This window comes from Oncorhynchus nerka, linkage group LG24 (assembly GCF_034236695.1).
Source record: "Oncorhynchus nerka isolate Pitt River linkage group LG24, Oner_Uvic_2.0, whole genome shotgun sequence".
Classification (NCBI taxonomy): Eukaryota; Metazoa; Chordata; class Actinopteri; order Salmoniformes; family Salmonidae; genus Oncorhynchus; species Oncorhynchus nerka.
In genome coordinates, this window is record NC_088419.1 from 94,135,016 (window position 1) to 94,162,704 (window position 27,689).

At 46.6% G+C, this 27,689-nt stretch overlaps 1 protein-coding gene across 1 annotated transcript in view; it reads left to right on the top strand.

The window, feature by feature from the left end:
* kif1aa (kinesin family member 1Aa) overlaps positions 1–27,689 on the top strand; it is a 219,331-nt gene that overhangs the window by 154,741 nt on the left and 36,901 nt on the right. The window contains 8 exon segments of the mRNA XM_065009343.1: positions 2,901–3,010; positions 3,312–3,367; positions 3,781–3,996; positions 8,249–8,357; positions 9,091–9,157; positions 11,627–11,711; positions 12,291–12,396; positions 20,689–20,715. Of these exon segments, the coding sequence (XP_064865415.1) occupies positions 2,901–3,010; positions 3,312–3,367; positions 3,781–3,996; positions 8,249–8,357; positions 9,091–9,157; positions 11,627–11,711; positions 12,291–12,396; positions 20,689–20,715 (776 nt within the window).

Genomic DNA, 27,689 nt, shown 5'->3' on the forward strand with positions numbered 1-27,689 from the left:
CATATAATGCTGCCTTAATGCCTCTGACTGTGGTGTTATGTAAACAGCTACGAAGAATACAGATGAAAACTCTCTATTTAGATAGTGTGGTCTATAGCTTATCATGAGATACTCTACCTCGGGCGAGGGTTAGATATTGGGTTAGATATTGTACACCAGCTGTTATTTACAAAAAACACATAGTCCACTTGTCTTACTAGACGCCGCTGTTCTATCCTGCCAGTGCAGTGTATAACCAGCCAGCTGTATGTTGATAGTATTGAGGCTGTTCAGAGGGAAAAAGTGGGGGGATTGCAACTCGATATTAGGAAGGTGTTCTTCATTTTTATGTACACTCAGTGTGTATCACATCCTGAGTACAAGGTCTTGTTATTATATGCAAAAAAAATACTGTTAACCATGTCATTTTAAGTCAGTTTACATCGTTTCTTGAGGGCTAGGCGTCCCATCAGGGACACCTGTCGACAACTTCCGGGTGAAATTGGAGGGCGTGCAATTTAAATAAATAACCATAACATTACGGATATTTCACATTTACAAGGGTCTTATATCGGTTAAAAGCTTACATTCTTGTTAATCTAACTGCATTGATTTACACCATTAAGCATGCCATGCGGTTGTTTGAGGAGGGCGCCCCACATCAAAATATTTTTTAACCAGCACAGGTTTCATAAATTCACAAATAGCGATTAAATATTCACTTACTTTTTGAAAATCTTCCTCTGCTTTGCAATCCGAAGGGTCCCAGCTACATGTAGTGTCGTTGTGATAGGTAAAATCCTTGCGTGCACAGACTGATTTCCAACTCTTGAGTCCCAGTACTAAAACTCATTATTCTTCCTCGTTTTGGAAGAAACAAGCCTGAAACCTTGAACTCAGAATGTTGACATCTAGTGGAAGCCATATGAATTGCAATCTGGGATTTTCTCCTACCATATCTATTGTGTTATAGTCTCATACATTATTTTAACATTTCTACCAAATTCAAAGTGTTTTTCTATCCAATGGTACCATAGCCTGAAGAGGTTTTAAATATGTTTTTTAGGCACTTTGTGTGCAGTTTGTTGCTTTTCATATCAATAGATATACAGTATTTCTTCCTGCTTACTGTTTAATGTAAAGCACTTTACTGATGTAAAAAGGGCTTAATCAATACATTTGATTGATTGATTGTATAGAGCAGTGATGCACCAACACGTCCACGACAGACGACAAGGACAAAGGGAATAAATACCCCCTTTTACCGTCCAGAGAGCACAGAGGAAGCCTTCACCTTCACCTTCTCTCACATCTCCCGCCAGCTGCAGGTTTTAACCAAATGGCCCCTTGACTGAGCCTTAGTCATCCTCAGTCTTCATCGGGACCCAGCTCTATCTCTGGCACAAGTCTGAATTCATATCCCGAAAGAAAGAAATGACAATACATTGTATTAGAAAGTTAGTAAAAAAAAGAGATAAGATCTTGCTTCCTTGGGATGGAAAATACGTGTCTATTTGTGGAAAAACCATCCTGATTAACTCTTTAGTCGTATCCAAGGTTACCTATTTGCATATGGTCTAGTCTACACCTAATGACCTGTTTTTAAGATGATGTGAGAAAAACAGTTTACATTTGATTTGGAACGGTAAGCCAGACAAAATTAAACGGGCCTATTTATGTAATGAATATGAATTTGGAGGGGTGAAATGATTCAAGATTAAAGCATTAGACCTCTCACTAAAGGCATCAGTCATACAAAAGGTATACTTAAATCCGAACGGGTTCTCATACAGATTAGTAAGAATGTCTCACCCCGTGTTCAAGAATGGCCTTTTCCCCTTTTTTCAGATTACAACCTCTCACTTTCACTCCAAAATATCTCTATTTTTAAAACAAGCAAAAGAAAGTTAGTTGCAATATCAGATTAATCCACCAGAAAAGACAGCACAAATAAAACAAATATTAAATAATAATTATATTATTATTATATTATAAACTAATACACTGCTATTATATAATAATTATATTATTATTATATTATAAACTAATAAACACTACTATTATATAATAATTATATTATTATTATATTATAAACTAATAAACACATATTATATAATTATTACATTATAAACTAATAAACAAATATTATATAATAATTATATTAGTATTACATTATAAACTAATAAACTAATATTATATAATAAATATATTATTATTATATTATAAACTAATGAACTAATATTATATAATAATTATATTATTATTATATTATAAACTAATAAACAAATATTATATAATAAATATATTATTATTATATTATAAACTAACTTGTCCAGATGTAGTTTTTGTCGCAGGTCCATGAATGGCTGAAGAATTGCAACAATTACCTGGAGCTAACTCTGCAGATAAGTCATAGTCAATAAAAATAATATAGTACTCTTAGCAAAACATTTGTATCTTTAATTTACAATCTGTATAAACTACAAAAATAGGAAGGTTCAGAAGAGCACAGTGGAAAAATGTAAGGCAAACTGAAATCAAAACTGGATAGTGTTGGGAGGGGCAGAGCGGAGGGTGGGACTAATTATAACAAGATAACTAACGTAAAATATACTGTGTCCTTAAAATGTATATATTATGTATAAGCTGGAAGTAGAAGCCTAAGTGTTGTTGTCTGCTAGTTTACTTCAATTTGGGGAGGGGTGGTAGTGTTTAGGGAAAATAACAAAGGGAAATATATATATATATACAAAAATATATTTGGGGGAGTTGAAATGATGCAGACAATCCCATTGATAGAAGCCACAGTCTATCTGCAATATTAAATCTGATCTACCCACTAAAAAATACAAATAAACACAAGCGTGTTAAGGTGGTTTGATATGCTGTGGTAGCTAGTATGTCTTTAATTGGTTCAACAGATTGCTGTAGAGGTCACCAAATCCTTTGTGGACTACGTCAAGACCCAGCCTGTGGTGTTTGAGGTGTTTGGTCACTACCAGAAACAGCCTGTCTGCAAGGACCTCATCAGGTAACACACGTTACCGGAAGGACAAATCTTCATTCTCCTTTTTGTAATGCACTTATTCTTTTCATACGGTAGTAACATACTCTTTTAGGACTTAATGTACTTGTACTGAATATAGTATTCTAGGACTTACTGGTTGACTATCTATCTATCTATCTATCTATCTATCTATCTATCTATCTATCTATATCTCTCTCTGTGTCTCTCTCTCTCTGTGTCTCTCTCTCTCTCTGTGTCTCTCTCTCTCTCTGTGTCTCTCTCTCTCTCTGTATCTCTCTGTCTCTCTCTCTCTCTCTCTCTCCAGCCCCCTGCGTCCCAACAGAAGGCAGTTCCCTCCAGTCATGCCCCTGTCCAAACCAGGTAAGCAGCATCATCTTGTTACTCTTTCGTGCCTTTCTAGTGAACAATTACACCTCTGTCTACATCAGGATATGAATGTTGTTATATAGTGTGTTAAACGTGAGGCTGCGTTCTGTACACAATGTGTATCTATCATGCCATTGTACGGCCTGTGTACAGTTACTGCCTACACCTCATGTCTGTTAAATTGCCTTCATACTGGTGTTCTGTTTTTGCTGGTGTACTAGCCTGGTGAAATCAAGTCTTTTTTGAGGTAACATTCTTCCACTCCTTGTCACTGAGCTTCATGTAAAACATGACAAGGAGTAGAATGAGAGCTCAATAGACTGCTACCTTGGCTACTGGTGTTCTGAAACTCTATGTAATGTCATGTTGTTGGGGACGTATTACTGTACACTGTGACTGTGAAGCAGCAGACGATGCCACTCCCCCCGACCTGGAGAAGACCCTGGAGCTGATTCGCTACCTGGTCCCAGAGGTGTTCAATGGGGCGCTGGTGGACTCTCTGTCAGGCCACGCCCTGTCCGCCGCCGGATTGGCCGCCTCCTTTCTCCTGGAGGGGGAGGAACCACCCAGTCTGCCAGCCCCACCCCTCTCTATATGCTCTGTTATCAGATCCCAGAAACCGGGTTGGTCACTGTCTGTATGCCTGGGCCAATGAGAGTCTCTGAAACTAATCTTGAGCTCAATTTATATAATTTATTTTTATATAACTTGGTGGTCAAGATGATATATTGTAAATCAGAAATACAAAACACCTATCTCCAACTTTGCAATTGAGATGGAGATAACAGTGTAGACTGGGTGAATAGCCCAATGTATTGCTTCTCTTATCAACTGAGTTCAGTTTAAAGAAAGTAACCTGATTTTAAACGGTGACAGACGGATTTACAAAATGGGATTTAAAAAGAGGTTGTTTCAGGGATTTTCCACAGGCTTGGCTCTCTACTGTCTGGTTGACTTCCCCTACAGTTCCTCCTGTCTGGTTGACTTCCCCTACAGTTCCTCCTGTCTGGTTGACTTCCCCTACAGTTCCTCCTGTCTACTGTCTGGTTGACTTCCCCTACAGTTCCTCCTGTCTACTGTCTGGTTGACTTCCCCTACAGTTCCTCCTGTCTGGTTGACTTCCCCTACAGTTCCTCCTGTCTGGCTGACTTCCCCTACAGTTCCTCCTGTCTGGTTGACTTCCCCTACAGTTCCTCCTGTCTACTGTCTGGTTGACTTCCCCTACAGTTCCTCCTCTCTACTGTCTGGTTGACTTCCCCTACAGTTCCTCCAGTCTGGTTGACTTCCCCTACAGTTCCTCCTGTCTACTGTCTGGTTGACTTCCCCTACAGTTCCTCCAGTCTGGTTGACTTCCCTACAGTTCCTCCAGTCTGGTTGACTTCCCCTACAGTTCCTCCTGTCTACTGTCTGGTTGACTTCCCCTACAGTTCCTCCAGTCTGGTTGACTTCCCCTACAGTTCCTCCAGTCTGGTTGACTTCCCCTACAGTTCCTCCTGTCTACTGTCTGGTTGACTTCCCCTACAGTTCCCCCTGTCTGGTTGACTTCCCCTACAGTTCCTCCTGTCTACTGTCTGGTTGACTTCCCCTACAGTTCCTCCTGTCTGGTTGACTTCCCCTACAGTTCCTCCTGTCTGGCTGACTTCCCCTACAGTTCCTCCTGTCTGGTTGACTTCCCCTACAGTTCCTCCTGTCTACTGTCTGGTTGACTTCCCCTACAGTTCCTCCTCTCTACTGTCTGGTTGACTTCCCCTACAGTTCCTCCAGTCTGGTTGACTTCCCCTACAGTTCCTCCTGTCTACTGTCTGGTTGACTTCCCCTACAGTTCCTCCAGTCTGGTTGACTTCCCCTACAGTTCCTCCAGTCTGGTTGACTTCCCCTACAGTTCCTCCAGTCTGGTTGACTTCCCCTACAGTTCCTCCTGTCTGGTTGACTTCCCCTACAGTTCCTCCTGTCTACTGTCTGGTTGACTTCCCCTACAGTTCCTCCTGTCTACTGTCTGGTTGACTTCCCCTACAGTTCCTCCTGTCTGGTTGACTTCCCCTACAGTTCCTCCAGTCTACTGTCTGGTTGACTTCCCCTACAGTTCCTCCTGTCTGGTTGACTTCCCCTACAGTTCCTCCTGTCTGGTTGACTTCCCCTACAGTTCCTCCTGTCTACTGTCTGGTTGACTTCCCCTACAGTTCCTCCAGTCTGGTTGACTTCCCCTACAGTTCCTCCTGTCTGGTTGACTTCCCCTACAGTTCCTCCTGTCTACTGTCTGGTTGACTTCCCCTACAGTTCCTCCTGTCTGGCTGACTTCCCCTACAGTTCCTCCAGTCTACTGTCTGGTTGACTTCCCCTACAGTTCCTCCTGTCTACTGTCTGGTTGACTTCCCCTACAGTTCCTCCTGTCTACTGTCTGGTTGACTTCCCCTACAGTTCCTCCTGTCTGGTTGACTTCCCCTACAGTTCCTACTGTCTACTGTCTGGTTGACTTCCCCTACAGTTCCTCCTGTCTACTGTCTGGTTGACTTCCCCTACAGTTCCTCCTGTCTGGTTGACTTCCCCTACAGTTCCTCCAGTCTGGTTGACTTCCCCTACAGTTCCTCCTGTCTGGTTGACTTCCCCTACAGTTCCTCCTGTCTACTGTCTGGTTGACTTCCCCTACAGTTCCTCCTGTCTGGTTGACTTCCCCTACAGTTCCTACTGTCTGGTTGACTTCCCCTACAGTTCCTCCTGTCTGGTTGACTTCCCCTACAGTTCCTCCTGTCTACTGTCTGGTTGACTTCCCCTACAGTTCCTCCAGTCTGGTTGACTTCCCCTACAGTTCCTCCTGTCTGGTTGACTTCCCCTACAGTTCCTCCTGTCTGGTTGACTTCCCCTACAGTTCCTCCTGTCTGGTTGACTTCCCCTACAGTTCCTCCTGTCTACAGTCCGGTTGACTTCCCCTACAGTTCCTCCTGTCTGGTTGACTTCCCCTACAGTTCCTCCTGTCTACTGTCTGGTTGACTTCCCCTACAATTCCTCCAGTGATTTCTTCCTCAACTGGATTTATGGTGCTCTTAACATTAGTAGCTTCCATAAATAACTCTTTATGAATTAGAGTCATTGATATAATTGGGTAACCGACAGTCTTCATGGTAATTGATAGAAGTGGGTAACTGACAGTCTTCATGGTAATTGATAGAAGTGGGTAACCGACAGTCTTCATGGTAATTGATAGAAGTGGGTAACTCGACAGTCTTCATGTAATTGATAGAAGTGGTTTACAGTCTTCAGAGTCATTGATAGAAGTGGGTAACAGACAGTCTTCAGAGTCATTGATAGAAGTGGTTTACAGTCTTCAGAGTCATTGATTTGGTTTACAGTCTTCATGGTAATTGATAGAAGTGGGTAACCAACAGTCTTCAGAGTCATTGATAGAAGTGGTTTACAGTCTTCAGAGTCATTGATAGAAGTGGTTTACAGTCTTCAGAGTCATTGATAGAAGTGGAGAACAGACAGTCTTCAGAGTCATTGATAGAAGTGGTTTACAGTCTTCAGAGTCATTGATAGAAGTGGTTTACAGTCTTCAGAGTCATTGATAGAAGTGGTTTACAGTCTTCAGAGTCATTGATAGAAGTGGTTTACAGTCTTCAGAGTCATTGATAGAAGTGGTTTTCAGAGTCAGATAGAAGTCTTCAGAGTCATTGATAGAAGTGGTTTACAGTCTTCAGAGTCATTGATAGAAGTGGGTAACAGACAGTCTTCAGAGTCATTGATAGAAGTGGTTTACAGTCTTCAGAGTCATTGATAGAAGTGGTTTACAGTCTTCATGGTAATTGATAGAAGTGGGTAACCAACAGTCTTCAGAGTCATTGATAGAAGTGGTTTACAGTCTTCAGAGTCATTGATAGAAGTGGTTTACAGTCTTCAGAGTCATTGATAGAAGTGGAGAACAGACAGTCTTCAGAGTCATTGATAGAAGTGGTTTACAGTCTTCAGAGTCATTGATAGAAGTGGTTTACAGTCTTCAGAGTCATTGATAGAAGTGGTTTACAGTCTTCAGAGTCATTGATAGAAGTGGTTTACAGTCTTCAGAGTCATTGATAGAAGTGGAGAACAGACAGTCTTCAGAGTCATTGATAGAAGTGGTTTACAGTCTTCAGAGTCATTGATAGAAGTGGAGAACAGACAGTCTTCAGAGTCATTGATAGAAGTGGTTTACAGTCTTCAGAGTCATTGATAGAAGTGGTTTACAGTCTTCAGAGTCATTGATAGAAGTGGTTTACAGTCTTCAGAGTCATTGATAGAAGTGGTTTACAGTCTTCAGAGTCATTGATAGAAGTGGTTTACAGTCTTCAGAGTCATTGATAGAAGTGGTTTACAGTCTTCAGAGTCATTGATAGAAGTGGGTAACAGACAGTCTTCAGAGTCATTGATGTAGGGTCAGACATTACCTGTTTGATAATAAAAACTGCCTCTGATGTGATGATTACGTTCACGTTTCTCAGGACCTGGGATATACATTGTAATAAAATGTTTCTTGTACTTGGGTAATATTGTATATAGATGCATATAATTAGTTACATTTTTTAAAATGTTTTATTAGTTTATTTGTCAGGGATCAAGCACAACAATTTTGCACCTGATTTAGCTACAATACTAATTTCCATCTCCAGATGTAATCCTCTCTAACGTTGAGACATGATTGTTTGCTGGGTTTTGTGGCCCTCCTGACTGAGTGATCTCATTCCGTTTCCACAGGACTGTACTGGTTCCTTTCTCTCTCCATACATCTCTCTGATCACCCCTCTGTTTCAGCCCTTTCTCTCCTCACAGTTCTCCATGTTCCCTGCTACTGGAGAGTGAGTGTCCTTGGCGGTAACCTTGTCTCCCTTCACCTCCTCCCTTTAGTCCCTGCCACCAAGCTGACTGCCCTGATGCGCCCTACAGCCGGGCCCTGCCACTGCAAGTATGACCTCATGGTGTTCTTCGAGATCTGTGAGCTGGAGGCCAGTGGAGAGTGAGTATCAGTCACCACGAACACCACCACAGGATTACACTGTACTTTACAGCAAACCAACTCACCACAACCTTTTGTAAACCAAGTTCTATGAATGATAATCTACCACTGTCGACTGGCCTGATCTGTTGGCCGGTTCACATCCTTGGTGGTTGGATCACTAGAAAATAAATAGACCCGGAAAGGGTTCCACTGCACTGCACATGCAGAGACTCAGAGACTCAGCCACCCAGAGACTCAGCCACTCAGTGACTCAGAGACTCAACGACTCAGAGACTCAGCCACTCAGAGACTCAGCCACTCAGACTCGGAGACTCGGAGACTCAGCCACTCAGAGACTCAGCCACTCAGAGACTCAGAGACTCAGAGACTCGGAGACTCAGCGACTCGGAGACTCAGCGACTCGGAGACTCAGCGACTCGGCGACTCGGAGACTCAGCGACTCGGAGACTCAGAGACTCAGCCACTCAGAGACTCAGAGACTCAGCCACTCAGAGACTCAGCCACTCAGAGACTCAGAGACTCAGCCATTCAGAGACTCAGAGACTCAGAGACTCAAGAGACTCAGAGACTCAGAGACTGGTGGGTGAAATGCTAAGCCTGTTATGTACTACAAACGTCTTGTTTTAATGGATATTAAGAACCAGAGTTACGAGAACAACAATATCAGCAACAGCTTTAATGTCATTCAGAACTTATTGGCCGATGTGAAATGTTTGTTCCTGCCCTACAGCTACGTCCCAGCAGGAGTAGACCATAGAGGAGGCATGCCTTGCCATGGGACGTTCATGCTGCACCAGGTGAGTCATTTTAGGGAGTGGAATGACGGTTATGATTTCATCTGATTTGCAGGTGGATATAATAATATAGAATGATATAGAATCATATAGTCTCATATAGAAGAATATAGAAGAATATGGAAGAATATAGAATAATATGGGAGACAGGGTAAAGAAGTATTATTAATTGAGACAATTGAGACATGGATTGTGTATGAGTGCCATTCAGAGGGTGAATAGTCAAGACAAAAGACTGAAGTGAACGGGGTATGGAAGAAAGTGCCAGGCGCACCGGTTTGAGTGTGTCAAGAACTGCAACGCTGCTGGGTTTATTTTAACGCTCAACAGTTTTCCTGAGTGTATCAAGAACGGTCCACCACCCAAAGGACATCCAGCCATCTTGACACAACTGTGGGATGCATTGGAATCCCTGTGGAACGCTTTCCACAACTTGTAAAGTCCATGCCCCAACGAATTGAACTTGTTCTGAGGGCAAAAGGATGGGGGTGTTCCTAATGATTTGTACACTCAGTGTGTATAAAATACTTTCTCTATCTTCCTGATAACCAGATGCCCCCAGAGGGTGGATAGTAAAGCTCTGTCAGTCTAGTCCAGTCTAGTCCAGTTCAGTAGAGTCCAGTCTAGTCCAGTTCAGTCTAGTCCAGTTCAGTCTAGTCCAGTCCAGTCTAGTTCAGTCCAGTCTAGTCCAGTCTAGTTCAGTAGAGTCCAGTCTAGTCCAGTCCAGTTCAGTCCAGTTCAGTCTAGTCCAGTTCAGTCTAGTCCAGTCAAGTCTAGTTCAGTCCAGTCTAGTCCAGTCTAGTTCAGTAGAGTCCAGTCTAGTCCAGTCCAGTTCAGTCCAGTTCAGTCTAGTCCAGGTCAGTCTAGTTCAGTCTAGTTCAGTCTAGTTCAGTCCAGTTCAGTTCAGTCTAGTCCAGTCGAGTTCAGTCTAGTCCAGTTCAGTCTAGTCCAGTCTAGTTCAGTTCAGTCTAGTCCAGTTCAGTCTAGTCCAGTCCAGTCTAGTTCAGTCCAGTCTAGTCCAGTTCAGTCTAGTCCAGTCTAGTCCAGTCCAGTCTAGTCCAGTCCAGTTCAGTCTAGTCCAGGTCAGTCTAGTTCAGTCTAGTCCAGTTCAGTCTAGTCCAGTCCAGTTCAGTTCAGTCTAGTCCAGTCGAGTTCAGTCTAGTCCAGTTCAGTCTAGTCCAGTCTAGTCCAGTTCAGTCTAGTTCAGTTTAGTTCAGTTCAGTCCAGTCTAGTTCAGTCCAGTCTAGTCCAGTTCAGTCTAGTCCAGTTCAGTCCAGTTCAGTCTAGTTCAGTCTAGTTCAGTTCAGTCTAGTTCAGTCCAGTCTAGTCCAGTTCAGTCTAGTTCAGTCCAGTCTAGTCCAGTCTAGTCCAGTTCAGTCTAGTCCAGTTCAGTCCAGTTCAGTCTAGTTCAGTTCAGTCCAGTCTAGTTCAGTCCAGTCTAGTCCAGTTCAGTCTAGTCCAGTTCAGTCCAGTTCAGTCTAGTTCAGTCTAGTTCAGTTCAGTCTAGTTCAGTTTAGTTCAGTTCAGTCCAGTCTAGTTCAGTCCAGTCTAGTCCAGTTCAGTCTAGTCCAGTTCAGTCCAGTTCAGTTCAGTCCAGTCCAGTTCAGTCCAGTCCAGTTCAGTCTCATCCAGTTCAGTCTAGTCCAGTTCAGTCCATTCCAGTTCAGTCCAGTTCAGTTCAGTCCAGTCCAGTTCAGTCCAGTCCAGTTCAGTCTCATCCAGTTCAGTCTAGTCCAGTTCAGTCCATTCCAGTTCAGTCCAGTTTAATCTAGTTCAGTCCAGTTCAGTCCAGTTCAGTCTAGTTCAGTGTAGTTTGGTCCAGTTCAGTCCAGAGTCCAGTTACGTTCAGTCCAGTTAAGTTCAGTCCAGTTCAGTTCAGTCTAGTTCACTGCAGTCTAGTCCAGTTCAGTCTAGTTCAGTCCAGTTCAGTCTAGTTCAGTCTAGTTCAGTCTAGTTCAGTTCAGTCTCATCCAGTTCAGTCTAGTCCAGTTCAGTCCATTCCAGTTCAGTCCAGTTTAATCTAGTTCAGTCCAGTTCAGTCCAGTTCAGTCCAGTTCACTGCAGTCTAGTCCAGTTCAGTCTAGTTCAGTCTAGTTCAGTCCAGTTCAGTCTAGTTCAGTCTAGTTCAGTCTAGTTCAGTCCAATTCAGTCTAGTTCAGTCCAGATCAGTCCAGTCCAGTGCAGTCCAGTTCCAGCCTCTATTTGGTTGCTTTGATTCTTGGTGTTCGTCCCGTGTTCCTGTTACGTCGTTATCTCTGGACGCTATCTCTCTGAACGCTATCATCTCTGGACGCTATCTCTCTGGATGTTATCTCTCTGGACGCTATCTCTCTGGATGTTATCTCTCTGGGCGTTATCTCTCTGTTCTGGTGTCTCCGTTATCTCTAATGGTACATTCACTATTCTATCTCTCTCTTATTGAATCTACCTCTCTCCCTTTATTCTCTTCAATGCCCCCCCCACCCACCCCAGGGTATTCAGAGGAGAATAACTGTGACAATCGTTCATGAGACAGGTGAAGACATCGTGTGGAAAGATGTCCAGGAGCTGGTTGTGGGTGAGTCAGGCGCACATTGAAGTGGACGATGTGTGTTTGTTTGTTGTGTGTGTGCATGTGCCTGAGTGTGTGCTGTCTTTGTGAGTGTCTGTCTCTCTGTGTGTGGTTGTGTGTGTGTGTTGAATATGTATTTAACACCAACATTTACAGTATGTAAGTTCTCCTCCTCTTCATCATCTTCATCCTTTTCTTTATCCCCCTCCTCTTCTTCTTCTTCCTCTTCCTCCTCCTCCTCCTCATCTTCTTTCTCTTCCTCCTCCTGTTCTTCCTCCTCCTCCTCCTCCTCCTCCTCCTCCTACCCCTTTTCCTCATCTTCATCCTCTTCTTCATACCCCTCCTCCTCCTCTTCTTCTTCCTCCTCATCCTCCTCCTCATCTTCTTCCTCCTCCTCCTGTTCTTCCTCCTCCTCCTCATCTTCCTCCTCCTTCTCATCCTCCTCCTCATCTTCTTCATCTTCCTCCTTCCCCTCTTCTTCCTCCTCATCTTCCTCTACCTCCTCCTTCTCATCCCCCTCTTCCTCCTCCTCGTCTTCCTCCTCTTTTTCCCCTTTCCTCCTCCTCCTCTTCCTCGACTCCCCAGGGCGTATAAGTAACTCTCCCGAGGGGGACGATACCATCATAGACCCCAACATCCTCTCTCTCAACATTCTGTCAGCTGGGTATGTCAGACCCATGCAAGACGACAGGTATGTCCCATATTCTACCCGTCAAAAGGGACCCAATCACCCACGGCTCATGTTCCAATAGCAGACTTATTATGATTTGACAATATACGTTTTAGAGAATATATACAGTAAGTTACATAGAACATTCAGTTATATTTTGTTGATGCATAAATATTGTTTACTTTGTTTACATCAAAGTTCAAAGTTCCTTTACGGTCCTGAACATTTAAAGATTACATCATTACATCATAACATCATTACATCATTACATCATTACATCATCATAACCAATGCTCCTTTTGCAATGTGTTTCTCCTGCCTTTAAAATTCTAAGATGTCACTAGGAATTCAAAACTGTAGATATGCACGATCACTATGGCGATGCTAGCACCGCCTTTCGTAAGCTCTGGGGTGCTCTAGAGACACGCGCACCTTGGGTTCAGCCAATCTCTGTGTCTCTCTCTACCAGCACACGGTGGGTTCAGCCAATCTCTGTGTCTCTCTCCACCAGCACACGGTGGGTTCAGCCAATCTCTGTGTCTCTCTCCACCAGCACACGGTGGGTTCAGCCAATCTCTGTGTCTCTCTCCACCAGCACACGGTGGGTTCAGCCAATCTCTGTGTCTCTCTCTACCAGCAGATGGTGGGTTCAGCCAATCTCTGTGTCTCTCTCTACCAACACACAGTGGGTTCAGCCAATCTCTGTGTCTCTCTCTACCAGCACATGGTGGGTTCAGCCAATCTCTGTGTGTCTCTCTACCAGCACACAGTGGATGAGGGACATACATACCTCTTTCTAAACAGCACAGCAAGCCACCTCCCATCACAGACAAGGAGCACAACCTCCCCTGGGATACAGAGAGCCAAACCACTGAACTACAATATATAACTACTGAACACAACCCCTTTAAGGCACGGCAATATATAACTACTGAACACAACCCCTTTAAGGCACGGCAATATATAACTACTGAACACAACCCCTTTAAGGCACGGCAGTTCACTACAATATATAACTACTGAACACAACCCCTTTAAGGCACGGCAATATATAACCACTGAACACAACCCCTTTAAGGCACGGCAATATATAACTACTGAACACAACCCCTTTAATTAAGGCACGGCAATATATAACTACTGAACACAACCCCTTTAAGGCACGGCAATATATAACTACTGAACACAACCCCTTTAAGGCACGGCAATATATAACTACTGAACACAACCCCTTTAAGGCACGGCAGTTCACTACAATATATAACTACTGAACACAACCCCTTTATGGCACGGCAGTTCACTACAATATATAACTACTGAACACAACCCCTTTAAGGCACGGCAATATATAACTACTGAACACAACCCCTTTAAGGCACGGCAATATATAACTACTGAACACAACCCCTTTAAGGCACAGTTCAATATATAACTACTGAACACAACCCCTTTAAGGCACGGCAGTTCACTACAATATATAACTACTGAACACAACCAACTTTATGGCACGGCAGTTCACTACAATATATAACTACTGAACAATATATAACCACTGAACACAACCCCTTTAAGGCACGGCAATATATAACTACTGAACACAACCCCTTTAACTACTGAACACAACCCCTTTAAGCACGGCAGTTCACTACAATATATAACTACTGAACACAACCCCTTTATGGCACGGCAGTTCACTACAATATATAACCACTGAACACAACCCCTTTAAGGCACGGCAATATATAACCACTGAACACAACCCCTTTAAGGCACGGCAATATATAACTACTGAACACAACCCCTTTAAGGCACGGCAATATATAACTACTGAACACAACCCCTTTAAGGCACGGCAATATATAACTACTGAACACAACCCCTTTAAGGCACGGCAGTTCACTACAATATATAACCACTGAACACAACCCCTTTAAGGCACGGCAGTTCACTACAATATATAACCACTGAACACAACCCCTTTAAGGCACGGCAGTTCACTACAATATATAACTACTGAACACAACCCCTTTAACGCACGGCAGTTCACTACAATATATAACTACTGAACACAACCCCTTTAAGGCACGGCAATATATAACTACTATATAACTACTGAACACAACCCCTTTAAGGCACGGCAATATATAACTACTGAACACAACCCCTTTAAGGCACGGCAGTTCACTACAATATATAACTACTGAACACAACCCCTTTAAGGCACGGCAGTTCACTACAATATATAACCACTGAACACAACCCCTTTAAGGCACGGCAATATATAACTACTGAACACAACCCCTTTAAGGCACGGCAATATATAACTACTGAACACAACCCCTTTAAATATATAACTACTGAACACAACCCCTTTAAGGCGGCAGTTCACTACAATATATAACCACTGAACACAACCCCTTTAAGGCACGGCAATATATAACTACTGAACACAACCCCTTTAAGGCACGGCAATATATAACTACTGAACACAACCCCTTTAAGGCATGGCAGTTCACTACATCACTAGTAATGGTGCTGTATTTCAGCCTAAAGAACTGCAGTTCTTTTTAAGATTGTGACTTAACGTACATATGATTTCAGATTGATTATGATCAATCGTTAAGTCGTTATCTTTGTGGTAGTTGTGCTGTAAGGTGCTGTATGAGGACTTGCTATGCTTCAGCCAGTTATAGTACAGTTTCCTCACCGCTACGCTGGCTATGCGACTCTACCGTTCCTTGATGCTAGTCTGGTGCTGTGATAGGTCCGTCTGTCATTTCACCTCTCACCCCGTTCACTGCATACTCCTCCCCTTCTAACCATGATCCACTACTAACTAAACCTCCCCACGATTATTCTGCACCATGTCAGAAATCTCTATCCAACACAACACTATGGCCATAATAACTGCATGATGTGGCACGCACACACCTGCAAAGAATTGTTAGCCAAACTGAACATGCACTCTTCTCTTGCTGGCCCTGTAACATAGATCCCTAGACTCTGTGGATGAATGGCTTCTTGCTGGCCCTGTAACATAGATCCCTAGACCCTGTGGATGAATGGCTTATTGGTGGCCCTGTAGCATAGATCCCTAGACCCTGTGGAGGAATGGCTTATTGCTGGCCCTGTAACATAGATTCCTAGACCCTGTGGATGAATGGCTTATTGGTGGCCCTGTAGCATAGATCCCTAGACCCTGTGGATGAAGGGCTTCTTGGTGGCCCTGTAACATAGATCCCTAGACCCTGTGGATGAATGGCTTCTTGGTGGCCCTGTAGCATAGATCCCTAGACCCTGTGGATGAAGGGCTTATTGGTGGCCCTGTAACATAGATCCCTAGACCCTGTGGATGAAGGGCTTCTTGGTGGCCCTGTAACATAGATCCCTAGACCCTGTGGAGGAAGGGCTTCTTGCTGGCCCTGTAGCATAGATCCCTAGACCCTGTGGAGGAAGGGCTTCTTGCTGGCCCTGTAACATAGATCCCTAGACCCTGTGGAGGAATGGCTTCTTGGTGGCCCTGTAGCATAGATCCCTAGACCCTGTGGATGAAGGGCTTCTTGCTGGCCCTGTAACATAGATCCCTAGACCCTGTGGATGAATGGCTTCTTGCTGGCCCTGTAGCATAGATCCCTAGACTCTGTGGATGAATGGCTTCTTGGTGGCCCTGTAGCATAGATCCCTAGACCCTGTGGATGAAGGGCTTCTTGGTGGCCCTGTAGCATAGATCCCTAGACCGTGTGGATGAATGGCTTATTGCTGGCCCTGTAGCATAGATCCCTAGACTCTGTGGATGAATGGCTTGTTGCTGGCCCTGTAGCATAGATCCCTAGACCCTGTGGAGGAAGGGCTTCTTGCTGGCCCTGTAGCAAGCATAGATCCCTAGACTCTGTGGATGAAGGGCTTCTTGCTGGCCCTGTAGCATAGATCCCTATACCCTGTGGATGAATGTTAATGGTGGCCCTGTAACATAGATCCCTAGACCCTGTGGATGAATGGCTTATTGCTGGCTCAGTAGCATAGATCCCTAGACCCTGTGGATGAAAAGCTTCTTGCCGTCCCTGTAGCATAGATCCATAGACCCTGTGGATGAAGGGCTTCTTGCTGGCCCTGTAGCATAGATCCCTAGACCCTGTGGATGAATAGCTTATTGGTGGCCCTGTAGCATAGATCCCTAGACCCCCTGTGGATGAATGGCTTCTTGGTGGCCCCGAGCATAGATCCCTAGACCCTGTGGATGAAGGGCTTCTTGCTGGCCCTGTAGCATAGATCCCTAGACCCTGTGGATATATGGCTTCTTGGTGGCCCTGTAGCATAGATCCCTAGACCCTGTGGATGAATGGCTTCTTGGTGGCCCTGTAACATAGATTCCTAGACCCTGTGGATGAATGGCTTATTGGTGGCCCTGTAGCATAGATCCCTAGACCCTGTGGATGAAGGGCTTCTTGGTGGCCCTGTAACATAGATCCCTAGACCCTGTGGATGAATGGCTTCTTGGTGGCCCTGTAGCATAGATCCCTAGACCCTGTGGATGAAGGGCTTATTGGTGGCCCTGTAACATAGATCCCTAGACCCTGTGGATGAAGGGCTTCTTGGTGGCCCTGTAACATAGATCCCTAGACCCTGTGGATGAAGGGCTTCTTGGTGGCCCTGTAGCATAGATCCCTAGACCCTGTGGATGAAGGGCTTCTTGCTGGCCCTGTAGCATAGATCCCTAGACCCTGTGGATGAAGGGCTTCTTGCTGGCCCTGTAACATAGATCCCTAGACCCTGTGGATGAATGGCTTCTTGGTGGCCCTGTAACATAGATCCCTAGACCCTGTGGATGAATGGCTTCTTGCTGGCCCTGTAACATAGATCCCTAGACCCTGTGGAGAATGGCTTCTTGCTGGCCCTGACCCTGTGGATGAATGGCTTATTGGTGGCCCTGTAGCATAGATCCTAGACCCTGTGGATGAAGGGCTTATTGCTGGCCCTGTAGCATAGATCCCTAGACTCTGTGGATGAATGGCTTCTTGCTGGCCCTGTAGCATAGATCCCTAGACCCTGTGGAGGAAGGGCTTCTTGCTGGCCCTGTAGCAAGCATAGATCCCTAGACCCTGTGGATGAAGGGCTTCTTGCTGGCCCTGTAGCATAGTGGATGAATGTTAATGGTGGCCCTGTAACATAGATCCCTAGACCCTGGGATGAATGGCTTATTGCTGGCCCTGTAACATAGATCCCTAGACCCTGTGGATGAAAAAGCTTCTTGCCGTCCCTGTAGCATAGATCCATAGACCCTGTGGATGAAGGGCTTCTTGCTGGCCCTGTAGCATAGATCCCTAGACCCTGTGGATGAATAGCTTATTGGTGGCCCTGTAGCATAGATCCCTAGACCCCCCTGTGGATGAATGGCTTCTTGGTGGCCCCGAGCATAGATCCCTAGACCCTGTGGATGAAGGGCTTCTTGCTGGCCCTGTAGCATAGATCCCTAGACCCTGTGGATATATGGCTTCTTGGTGGCCCTGTAGCATAGATCCCTAGACCCTGTGGATGAATGGCTTCTTGGTGGCCCTGTAGCATAGATCCCTAGACCCTGTAGAGGAATGGCTTCTTGGTGGCCCTGTAACATAGATCCCTAGACCCTGTGGATGAAGGGCTTCTTGCTGGCCCTGTAGCATAGATCCCTAGACCCTGTGGATGAAGGGCTTATTGGTGGCCCTGTAGCATAGATCCCTAGACTCTGTGGATGAAGGGCTTATTGGTGGCCCTGTAACATAGATCCCTAGACCCTGTGGATGAATGGCTTCTTGCTGGCCCTGTAGCATAGATCCCTAGACCCTGTGGATGAAGGGCTTCTTGGTGGCCCTGTAGCATAGATCCCTAGACCCTGTGGAGGAATGGCTTCTTGGTGGCCCTGTAGCATAGATCCCTAGACCCTGTGGATGAAGGGCTTCTTGGTGGCCCTGTAGCATAGATCCCTAGACCCTGTGGATGAAGGGCTTCTTGGTGGCCCTGTAGCATAGATCCCTAGACCCTGTGGATGAAGGGCTTCTTGCTGGCCCTGTAGCATAGATCCCTAGACCCTGTGGATGAATGGCTTATTGGTGGCCCTGTAGCATAGATCCCTAGACCCCCCTGTGGATGAATGGCTTCTTGGTGGCCCCGAGCATAGATCCCTAGACCATGTGGATGAAGGGCTTCTTGCTGGCCCTGTAGCATAGATCCCTAGACCCTGTGGATGAATGGCTTCTTGGTGGCCCTGTAGCATAGATCCCTAGACCCTGTGGATGAATGGCTTCTTGGTGGCCCTGTAGCATGGACCCTGTAATGGCTTCTTGGTGGCCCTGTAGCATAGATCCCTAGACTCTGTGGATGAAGGGCTTCTTGGTGGCCCTGTAGCATATATCCCTAGACCCTGTGGATGAATGGCTTCTTGGTGGCCCTGTAACATAGATCCCTAGACCCTGTGGATGAATGGCTTCTTGCTGGCCCTGTAGCATAGATCCCTAGACCCTGTGGATGAAGGGCTTATTGGTGGCCCTATAGCATAGATCCCTAGACTCTGTGGATGAAGGGCTTATTGGTGGCCCTGTAACATATATCCCTAGACCCTGTGGATGAATGGCTTCTTGCTGGCCCTGTAGCATAGATCCCTAGACCCTGTGGATGAAGGGCTTCTTGGTGGCCCTGTAGCATAGATCCCTAGACCCTGTGGATGAAGGGCTTCTTGGTGGCCCTGTAGCATAGATCCCTAGACCCTGTGGAGGAATGGCTTCTTGGTGGCCCTGTAGCATAGATCCCTAGACTCTGTGGATGAATGGCTTCTTGGTGGCCCTGTAACATAGATCCCTAGACCCTGTGGATGAAGGGCTTCTTGCTGGCCCTGTAGCATAGATCCCTAGACCCTGTGGATGAAGGGCTTATTGGTGGCCCTGTAACATAGATCCATAGACCCTGTGGATGAATGGCTTCTTGCTGGCCCTGTAGCATAGATCCCTAGACCCTGTGGATGAAGGGCTTCTTGGTGGCCCTGTAGCATAGATCCCTAGACCCTGTGGATGAAGGGCTTCTTGGTGGCCCTGTAGCATAGATCCCTAGACCCTGTGGAGGAATGGCTTCTTGGTGGCCCTGTAGCATAGATCCCTAGACCCTGTGGATGAAGGGCTTCTTGGTGGCCCTGTAGCATAGATCCCTAGACTCTGTGGATGAAGGGCTTCTTGGTGGCCCTGTAGCATAGATCCCTAGACCCTGTGGATGAAGGGCTTCTTCGTGGCCCTGTAGCTGACGGACGATCTTGATCCTCATTGGCCTCACCCTCTTGCATAGTATCTAATGATGGGATATACAGTGCCTTCGGACAGTATTCAAACCCCTTGATTTATTTCACATTTAGTTAAGTTACAGCCTTATTCTAACATGGACTAAGTCAAAAAAAAATCCTCACAATCCCCCCATGTGATGTCATTATGGGGTATTGTGATGTCATTATGGTGTATTGTGATGTTATTTTGATGTCATTATGGGGTTATTTTGATGTCATTATGGGTTACTGTGTGTAGATTGATGATTGGATTATTATTATTTTTAATCAATTTTCGAATAAGATTGTAACGTAACAAAATGTGGAATGGGTCAAGGGGTCTGAATTACTTAGCACCATGTCAAGACCACATTATCCCCCGGCCAGCATGCGTCCCTAACTAATTCACTCAGCATAGTAAGTCACCATACCTCAGTAAAGCTGCGTAGCATCATGCTGTGGTAAACTGTAGCACTTCACTGTAATGTGTTACTGTTTACTCTCCATGAAACACAAATGTTGTTTTTACAGACTAATGTAACTGTCGTGACGACCTCTATTATGGTTTAACTGCGTTACTAGTAACCTTTCACCTAACTCAAATACCATTCCTCAGACCTGGGTTTGCTTGCCATCTCAAAGGACCAATGCAGGAACAGAGGCCCCACACAGACTGTGGTCTGTCTCGTCCTAATGGCCATACCATCTCCATATACAGGTATCACCATGGTTTTGCATTCCTTGACCTCCGACCCAGGATGTTGATCTGGTTGGAGGGGAGAGTCCAGCACCAGGGCAGAGTGAGGAATGTGGTCCAACGCAGATCTGGGTTCAAATAGTTTTTGTTTCTGTCAAATACATTGAGCGTTTGCACTTGAAAGAAAACAGATGCCATTTGAAACCATATGTGGTCTAGTCTGGCCTCTGCTCAGGCCTGTGAGGTCATCAGTAAGGGACAGGACATGCTGATGCTGACATTTCTCTCCCTCCAGTCCACTCCACTAACACAATGTTGTTTTGTGTTTTCGCAGACAGTTTCTTGATTCGGACATGCCTAGGTATATGATTTACATCAAATCCCTCTCCTCTCATTCTACTATTCAGGGATCTATTTTCATCTTTTCACTCTCACTCCATTTTAAACACCAAGTCATCCATTAATCCATCATTCTAATTCCCATGGTTTTCCACTGTGGGTTTTGGCTCTCCTGCTCTCTCCTCCTCCCCTTGCTTCCCCCCCCTGATATCTCTCTCCTCCTGAGGAGATGTGAGGGACTGTGATGTATCTTTGCACCCCTCCTCTCTCCCTCTCTTTCTCCTGGATGTGTGTTTGTTGCTGAGCTGTTGTGGGTCTAGAGGCTGGAGCTGAGGGCTGGAAACTGGGGCTGGCTGGGACTGCAGTGTCTGGGGCTTGCTGGAAGTGATGGGTCTGGGGTTAGGGGTTGGCTGGGACTGGGATCTTGGGCTGGCTGGGACTGCGGGGTCTGGAGTTGCGGGTTTGCTGGGACTTCGGGGTCTGGGGACTGGGGTTGGCTGTGACTGTGCGGTCTTGGGACTGGGGTTGGCTGGGACTGTGCGGTCTTGGGACTGGGGTTGGCTGGGATTTCAGGGTCTGGGGACTGGGGCTGGCTGTGACTGTGCGGTCTGGGGACTGGGGCTGGCTGTGACTGGTCTTGGGACTGGGGTTGTCTGGGACTTCGGGGTCTGGGGACTGGGGCTGGCTGTTACTGTGCGGTCTTGGGACTGGGGTTGGCTGGGACTTCAGGGTCTGGGGACTGGGGCTGGCTGTGACTGTGCAGTCTGGGGACTGGGGTTGGCTGGGACTTCGGGGTCTGGGGACTGGGGCTGGCTGTGACTGTGCGGTCTTGGGACTGGGGCTGGCTGGGACTTCGGGGTCTGGGAATGGGGCTGGCTGTGACTGTGCGGTCTTGGGACTGGGGTTGGCTGGGACGTCGGGGTCTGGGGACTGGGGCTGGCTGTGACTGTGCGGTCTGGGGACTGGGGCTGGCTGTGACTGCGGTCTGGGAACTGGGGCTGGCTGGGACTTCGGGGTCTGGGTATGGGGCTGTTTGTGACTATGCGGTCTTGAGACTGGGGCTGGCTGTGACTGTGCGGTCTTGAGACTGGGGCTGGCTGTGACTGTGTGGTCTGGGGACTGGGGCTGGCTGGGACTGTGCAGTCTTGGGACTGGGGCTGGCTGGGACTTCGGGGTCTGGGGATGGGGCTGGCTGTGATTGTGCGGCCTGGGGACTGGGGCTGGCTGTGACTGTGCGGTCTGGGGACTGGGACTGGCTGGGACTTCGGGGTCTGGGGATGGGGCTGGCTGTGACTTTAGACTGGGGCTGGCTGGGACTTCGGGGGCTTGGGACTGGGGCTGGCTGTGACTGTGCGGTCTGGGGACTGGGGCTGGCTGGGACTTCGGGGTCTTGGGACTGGGGCTGACTGTGACTGTGCGGTCTGGGGACTGGGGCTGGCTGGGACTTTGGCGTCTGGGGATGTGACCGAAAGCTGATGGTGTACGGGGAATGCATGCATGACTTGCTTTGCTTCCTACAGTATGTGTTGTGGGGACAGTATTTCAGCTTCTGTCTCCTCTTTGGCCGGTGCTTCTGTCTCCTCTTTGGCCGGTGCTTCTGTACAGGGACGTTTTCAGTACAAGCTACAAGCCAGACATTTGACGAAGTGAAACAAACATGAATTGTTTGTCATTTTCCCCAATTTACTATGATCTCTGTTGATCCTTTTTATTTCAGTGACAAACCTATGCATTGCCACTAGGGGGCAGTAATAATCAAGTTCATACACTGACACAGAACAGGTTTCATTTTCCATCCCACTGTAAGACCTAGAGCATTGATACAAAAACATACAAATCTTTCCAAAATAGCAACTTGTAGAAATTATAAGGAAGCCAAACATAATCTTAAACTTTGGTATGAATTAATGCAATCAACTTCTTTTGAAAACACTCAAGGATTTAGAAAGAGACGTGCAAGAAGCTGATAGCATCTTACACAAAGTAAATTGACAATATAAGACTCCTTTCAGGAAACTAGGCGTATGTCACGCATCACTACTTCACAGGAGAGACATTTGAAAGTACATTTGTATTTTTTTAATCAAATGTTTTTTGGCAGTCAATAAACATAAATTGTTGCCAGCAGCACAGTTAGTCACCAACGCTCTGGATAACATGAAAACAGCCTAACCAGCTCTGCTAGGGTGAGTAAAATGGTCAGAGTGAGTTATTCTATCATTTGTGTCTGGAAGTAGCAAGCTAGCCAATGTTTACCAGTTAGCTTGGGTGCTTGACTGCTGTTGGTAGGTCAGAGCGCTCGGATCAACCCTACTCATAGTCCAGTTAGCTTGGGTGCTTGACTGCTGTTGGTAGGTCAGAGCGCTCGGATCAACCCTACTCATCGGCCAGTTAGCTTGGGTGCTTGACTGCTGTTGGTAGGTCAGAGCGCTCGGATCAATTCTACTCATCGCCCAGTTAGCTTGGGTGCTTGACTGCTGTTGGTAGGTCAGAGCGCTCGGATCAACCCTACTCATAGTCCAGTTAGCTTGGGTGCTTGACTGCTGTTGGTAGGTCAGAGCGCTCGGATCAACCCTACTCATCGGCCAGTTTGCGCTCCGAGAACAAAATGGAATGGACAATCTGACAACCTTGAGTTCACGAACGCCCAGAGTGCACTGTGAGCACACTCTGGCTTTCCAGATTGAATTTACAAACACACCTGTAGTATAAACCAGCCTTTAGTCTTGAAATCTTTATTTGTTTAGTACATGGCATCACAAGTGAATCCTTAAAGAGATGGGTGAGGCTAAGGCTTAAGAGAGTGTGAACGATGCTGAATGGGCGGGGCTAAGGCTTAAGAGAGTGTGAACGATGCTGAATGGGTGTGGCTAAGGCTTAAGAGAGTGTGAACGATGCTGAATGGATGAAGACAAACAAGCTCTCCAAGTAGGTTTACCATTTTCTCCAAAGTGAGGTTACAAGTTGATCAACTTTCAAAGCAGAATGACTTTTCCATTGTTCCTTCACTGTAGTGTCTGATATAACATTTTCTAGCTCGGAGTGTCTATTTTTATCCGATGTAAAAAAAGACCGAATGGAGCCAGTCGGTCACACATCTTTTAGTTGTCTCATTAAATGGTTTCAATATTTGTATATGAATTTCTAAAATGTATAGTTGGTTTGAGGTTTTTAAGTCATTGAAATTTGGAGCGATTGACATTTTGTAATTTACTGAAGGTGTCTCTAAATAGCCCCATAAGTGGGTAGCAAATGTCAAACCAAATTGATCATGGGCCTTACGATCGGTCGCATGCAGCTGCTCTCCAAATTGATCATGGGCCTTACGATCGGTCACATGCAGCTGCTCTCCAAATTGATCATGGGCCTTACGATCGGTCGCATGCAGCTGCTCTCCAAATTGATCATGGGCCTTACGATCGGTCGCATGCAGCTGCTCTCCAAATTGATCATGGGCCTTACGATCGGTCGCATGCAGCTGCTCTCCAAATTGATCATGGGCCTTACGATCGGTCGCATGCAGCTGCTCTCCAAATTGATCATGGGCCTTACGATCGGTCACATGCAGCTGCTCTCCAAATTGATCATGGGCCTTACGATCGGTCGCGTGCAGCTGCTCTCCAAATTGATCATGGGCCTTACGATCGGTCGCATGCAGCTGCTCTCCAAATTGATCATGGGCCTTACGATCGGTCGCGTGCAGCTGCTCTCCAAATTGATCATGGACCTTACGATCGGTCGCATGCAGCTGCTCTCCAAATTGATCATGGGCCTTACGATCGATCGCGTGCAGCTGCTCTCCAAATTGATCATGGGCCTTACGATCGGTCACATGCAGCTGCTCTCCAAATTGATCATGGGCCTTACGATCGGTCGCGTGCAGCTGATCTCCAAATTGATCATGGGCCTTACGATCGGTCGCGTGCAGCTGATCTCCAAATTGATCATGGGCCTTACGATCGGTCGCATGCAGCTGGTTGAACAGGATGTACAGGAGGGGGATCTATGTGATATTTAAGCACACACCCCTGAGGGGCCCCCTTGTTGACGGTCAGTGTGGCGGATGTGTTGTTGTCTACCCTCACCACCTGGGGGGCGGCCCGTCAGGAAGTCCAGGATCCAGTAGCAGAGGAAGGTGTTCAGTCCCAGGGTCATTAGCTTAGTGATGAGCTTCGAGGGCACGATGGTGTTGAACGCTGAGCTGTAAATCAATGAACAGCATTCTCAGTTCCTTTTGTCCAGGTGGGAGAGGGCTGTCTGAAGTGCAATTGAGATTGCGTCATCTGTGGACCGGTTGGAGTGGGTTCAGGGAGTCTGGAATTATTGCGTTGATGTGTGTCATGACCAGCCTTTCAAAGCAGATGTGAGCGCTACAGGGGGATAGTCATTTAGGCAGGTTACCTTGGGAACAGGGACAATGGTGGTCCCCTTGAAATATGTTGGGATTACAGACGTGGACAAGGAGAGATTTAACATTTCTGTGTCCTGGGCCTGCTCTGTGACCTGGGCTTGCTCTGTGTCCTGGGCCTGGTCTGTGACCTGGGCCTGCTCTGTGACCTGGGCCTGCTCTGTGACATGGGCTTGCTCTGTGTCCTGGGCCTGCTCTGTGACATGGGCTTGCTCTGTGTCCTGGGCCTGCTCTGTGACCTGGGCCTGCTCTGTGACATGGGCCTGCTCTGTGACATGGGCCTGCTCTGTGTCCTGGACCTGCTCTGTGACCAGGGCCAGCTCTCCTCTCCTCCTCTAGGTCCATAGACACATTTCCACTGAAGCAGCTCCTCTCCTCTCCTCCTCTCATCCCACGGTATAACAGCTGTTCTCCTCTCGCTCTCTTGTCTTCTTCCCTCTGACAGACACACAGCTAGCTTTCCCACCAGGTCATCTCAGTACAAATGCCAACAGCCGGTCCTTCAACATCTGAACTCTACGAACGGGACGATTTATCTCGCTTTAATGGCCTACAGAAACATTTGGTTTCCTCTTACATTTCTCTGCTTGGATGAGCGGTTTCAGATTGAAGGCTGTGCTTGGTGGCCAGAAACATAACTGCTTTCAAGTCGTGATTATTTTCTCAGGGGAAGTCCTCATTCATCAATGTATGGACTAAATTATGGAGGAGAAGGAGAGGGGGGGCTGAAGGAGAGGTGGGCTGAAGGAGAGGTGGGCTGAAGGAGAGGTGGGCTGAAGGAGAGGGGGCTGAAGGAGAGGGGGCTGAAGGAGAGGGGGCTGAAGTAGGGGGCTGAAGGAGAGGGGGCTGAAGTAGGGGGCTAAAGTAGGGGGCTAAAGGAGGGGGGCTGATGTGGGGGGTGATGTGGGGGGCTGAAGGAGAGGTGGGCTGAAGGAGAGGAGGGCTGAAGGAGAGGGAGGCTGAAGGAGACGTGGGCTGAAGGAGAGGGGGCTGAAGTGGGGGGCTGAAGGAGAGGGGGGCTGAAGTAGAAGGGGAGACAGTCGTAGGCAGACCTGGCTGTCAAGAGAAGACAGGCTATGTGCTCACTGCCCACAAAATGAGGTGGAAACTGAGCTGCACTTCCTAACCTCCTGCCAAATGTAGGACCATATTAGAGACACATATTTCCCTCAGATTACACAGATCCACAAAGAATAAGAAAAACAAACCCAATTTTGATCAACTCCCATATCTACTGGGTGAAATAGTGTGCCATCACAGCAGCAAGATGTGTGACCTGTTGCCACAAGAACAGGATAACCAGTGAAGAACACACAACACATATTTATGTTTATTTATTTTCTCTTTTGTACGGTTTGCACATAGTTACACCACATAATATGTATAGACATAATATGACATTTGAAATGTCTTTATTCTTTTGGAACTTCTGTGAGTGTAATGTTTACTGTTAATTTGTATGGTTTATCTCAGTTTATTATCTACTTCTCTTGCTTAGGCAATGTTAACATATGTTTCCCATGCAAATAAAGGCCTTATATTGAATTTAATTGAGAGGGGTGAAGGAGGACAGGAGAGAGTGGTGGATAAGAAGGAGAGGGGGGTGAAGGAGATGGGGTGGAGAAGGACAGGGGGCTGGAGGAGAAGGAGAGAGGGGTGGAAGAGTAGGAGAGGGGGTGGAGGAGGAGAGGAGAGAGGGGTGGAGGAGAAGGAGAGGGGGTGGAGGAGGAGAGGAGAGAGGGGGTGGAGGAGAAGGAGAGGGGGTGGAGGAGAAGGAGAGGGGGTGGAGGAGAAGGAGAAGGGGTGGAGGAGAAGGAGAGGGGGTGGAGGAGAAGGAGAAGGGGTGGAGGAGAAGGAGAGGGGGTGGAGGAGAAGGAGAGAGGGGTAGAGGCGAAGGAGAGGGGTAGAGGAGAAGGAGAGGGGGTGGAGGAGAAGGAGAGGGGGTGGAGGAGAAGGAGAAGGGGTGGATGAGAAGGAGAGGGTTGACAGCTGTCCCTGATTGAGGACCATACCCGGCCAAAAACAAAGGAATACAAAAAAAACGTAGAAAAAAGAACATAGAACACCCACCCTAGTCACACCCTGGCCTAACCAAAATAGAGAATAAAAAGCCTCTCTATGGCCAGGGTGTGACAGTACCCCCACCCGCCCCCCAAAACATGATTCTAAAGGGGAGGGTCCGGGTGGGCCTTCTTACAGCGGCTCGGGTGCGGGACGTAGACCCCGACCCTCGCAGCGGGACCCGGACTGAAGACCCTCGTAGAGGGCGCCTCTAGCAGTAAGGACTATCTGTTATTCAATGTGTTTCTATTGGCTAATAGCAGTAAGGACTGGCTGTTATTCAATGTGTTTCTATGGGCTAATAGCAGTAAGGACTATCTGTTATTCAATGTGTTTCTATGGGCTAATAGCAGTAAGGACTATCTGTTATTCAATGTGTTTCTATGGGCTAATAGCAGTAAGGACTGTCTGTTATTCAATGTGTTTCTATGGGCTAATAGCAGTAAGGACTATCTGTTATTCAATGTGTTTCTATGGGCTAATAGCAGTAAGGACTATCTGTTATTCAATGTGTTTCTATGGGCTAA